This window comes from Grammomys surdaster, unplaced genomic scaffold, assembly GCF_004785775.1.
Source record: "Grammomys surdaster isolate TR1022 unplaced genomic scaffold, NIH_TR_1.0 126133, whole genome shotgun sequence".
In the NCBI taxonomy this organism is placed as follows: Eukaryota; Metazoa; Chordata; class Mammalia; order Rodentia; family Muridae; genus Grammomys; species Grammomys surdaster.
The window spans coordinates 2887340-2890026 of NW_021620941.1; the positions used below are offsets into that span (position 1 = coordinate 2887340).

The following is a 2687-nucleotide window of genomic DNA, read 5'->3' on the forward strand; positions in this document are numbered from 1 at the left end:
CCTCCATCCATCCACCATCCATCCATCATCCATCCATCCATCCATCATCCATCCATCATCCATCCATCCATCATCCATCCATCATCCATCCATCCATCCATCCATCCATCCATTATCCATCCATCCATCCATCATCCATCCATCCATCCATCCACTCATTCATTCATTCACCCACACATCCATCCACTTACCTATTTACCTTTATCTATCTCAATATCTATCTATCTAGTCACACCTCCATTGATCCATCCATCCAGTTATACACCCATCCATATACTAATCTTTTCATTTATCTGTCCATTCATCCATCTACCTACTCACCCACTCATCCACCTAGTCCATGCATAAACTATCCATCCACTCATCCATCTACCCATCCATCCATCCATCATCCTTCCATCCATCCATCTATCTATCTTGGTACTCACCTAACTGCCTGTCCATACATCCAATCAACTATCCACCCATTAACCTGTCCATACGTGTCCATAAGAGTGTTAAGTGTGTATTCTATGACCAGAACTATTGTAAGACCCCGATAAAATAAAGGAGACCACCATGCTGCCCTTTGGGGGTTACAAAGCTGGCATAGAGAAGAGGACAGTTACACAAGTCACTCCAGAGAAGTGGGGTGGTAGGAACTGAGAGACGGAACAGTGAGGATGACACATATGGTGGAATCAAGAAGCCTTCCTGGAAGCTAGGAAAGGCCTAAGAATCAAGGAGGAAGCAGGCAAACCCAGAGGTTGGACGGTGGATGCTTATTAACTAAGGATTTGAATGATGTTGGATGAGACTGAGTGGAAACAGGAGGTGGAGAAGTCCCCAGGCAGCTGGACAGGATGGATGGGAAGTACGTTGAGCAGCGGTGACATGCCTCTCCCACCCACATGTCTTTGGAAGTCCAGGCTAGATGTCTATGCAGAGGAGATGTGTCCCATGTCATCCCCAGGTCTGCCATGGCCTCCAGCTCCACTAGCCCCATCATTTCAGATTGTCCCACTGCCAAAGAGCCACAGGTACCTGCTTACCATGCACAGAGACCTCCACCTCGGCCCCAGCTGTTCCTGCCTCATTGGTGGCCTGGCAGGCAAAGAGGCCCGAGTGGTTCAGCTCCACGTGACTGATGTGCAGTATGGTCCCTTGTGAGGCCAGCTGCACCCCAGCCAGCTCCTCAGCTGGACGACCGTTCTGTAACCATCTGAGGTGGATGGAGAGGGGGTTAGGTCACCTTGAAGCCTCTCTTCCATGGCTTAACGACCATGCTCACACTCCTAGGAGCAGGAATGGCTCACCCTTCTTTACCCCAACCCACATTCGGCCTGTCCCTTCCCCGGCCAGTTCTGTACATACTGGATGGTGGGCACCGGGGAGCCTGATGCCTGGCAGGGAAGATCCAGAGACTGTCCCACGGTGGTAGTCACTTGGCCCATGCCTTCAGCCACCAGCAGCTGTGGGGGCACTGTGGGCAGGACATGCTGCTGGCTGGAGCTCATCTGAGCCCCGAGTGATGCCAGAGCCCCAGTCTCACCACAGCCTTCTAGTCCCCCCTCAAATGCACCCCAGGAGGCCTTCCAGGGCCACTAAAGGACATAAGAGGAGCCTCTATGGTCTTCCTCCCTAGAGACCATTTATTTCATGTCTGTCCTCAGAAAGACTCAGAGCCTGGAGTCCTGTCTGCCTTGTACTCGTCTCTCTGTCTTATGTCGCAGGGGCCACATACGGTCTAAGTGTCAGCTAAGCAAGATTCATACCCATTCCCAGCCTTGGGTCTGGGAAATGCTGGACAGAAAGAAGAGCATCATCTTTCCTGGATGAGTTGGTCCAGGGCCATGGGTGGGAATGAGGATCTGAACCCCAGAACTCAACCTCGCCTCTTCCACCACGTGTTCCCAACCCAGGCCCCACCATTCATCTGTGGGATACAGGAAAAGGGAACGCGCATCTTCCCTGCCACCCTGCACCTCCTCTGGGGCTCAGCATGGAGTGGGCATGGGAGAAGGCCCACCCACAGCTGGCTCACCCTGCATCTCCACTGAGTACTGCAGTATAGCCTCTCCAGCAGGGCTGCTGGCCACACAGCTGTAGAGGCCACCGGATGCCTCTCCTGGGTTCTCCAGCTGCAGGGCACCTTCCGCCTCCAGCCATGTCCCGTTGCTGTCCATCAGTGGCAGCCCTTCATGCTGCCAGGAGAGGGTAGGGGGTGGATGGCCTCTGGCCACACACTCCAGTGCCACGGGTCTTCCAGCCACAGCCTGCACTAGGTATGGCCCTCCATCAGCTCCCTCAATGGTAGGTGGAACTGAGGAAGAGGCAAGGGTGTCTCAGAGACCAAGAGTTGAAGCTCTACTCCCTACCCTTTAGCTAGACTTTGCTCAGACACAGCCTCTCTCTTCCAGCAAGCCTTCTCAGACTCTCACAGGAAGAGCCTCATCTTCCCAGGCCCTGCTTGTATCTCTTCTGCGGTCACCCAGAAAGCTTGTCACCAGGAGGATTCCAGTCTGTCTACTGAACTCTAGACTAGGCTGCCACCCCTGGAAGTCTCCTTACCCTTAAAGTGGGGCAGTATATCTGAGCCAAGACAGTATGATTTTGGGGACTCCTGATATTTGAAGTGTGCTCAGAGCTCACTACAGCCTAGTGTGTGTGTGTGTGTGTGTGTGTGTGTGTGTGTGTGTGTGTGTGTG

At 53.1% G+C, this 2687-nt stretch overlaps 1 protein-coding gene across 1 annotated transcript in view; it reads right to left on the minus strand.

Moving 5' to 3' along the window:
• Positions 1–2687, minus strand: part of Hmcn2 (hemicentin 2) — a 155063-nt gene that overhangs the window by 79896 nt on the left and 72480 nt on the right. The window contains exons 32-34 of the mRNA XM_028757187.1: positions 2024–2302; positions 1354–1462; positions 1032–1201 (exon numbers count right to left, since the gene is read on the minus strand). Of these exons, the coding sequence (XP_028613020.1) occupies positions 1032–1201; positions 1354–1462; positions 2024–2302 (558 nt within the window). The remainder of the gene's footprint in view (positions 1–1031; positions 1202–1353; positions 1463–2023; positions 2303–2687) is intronic.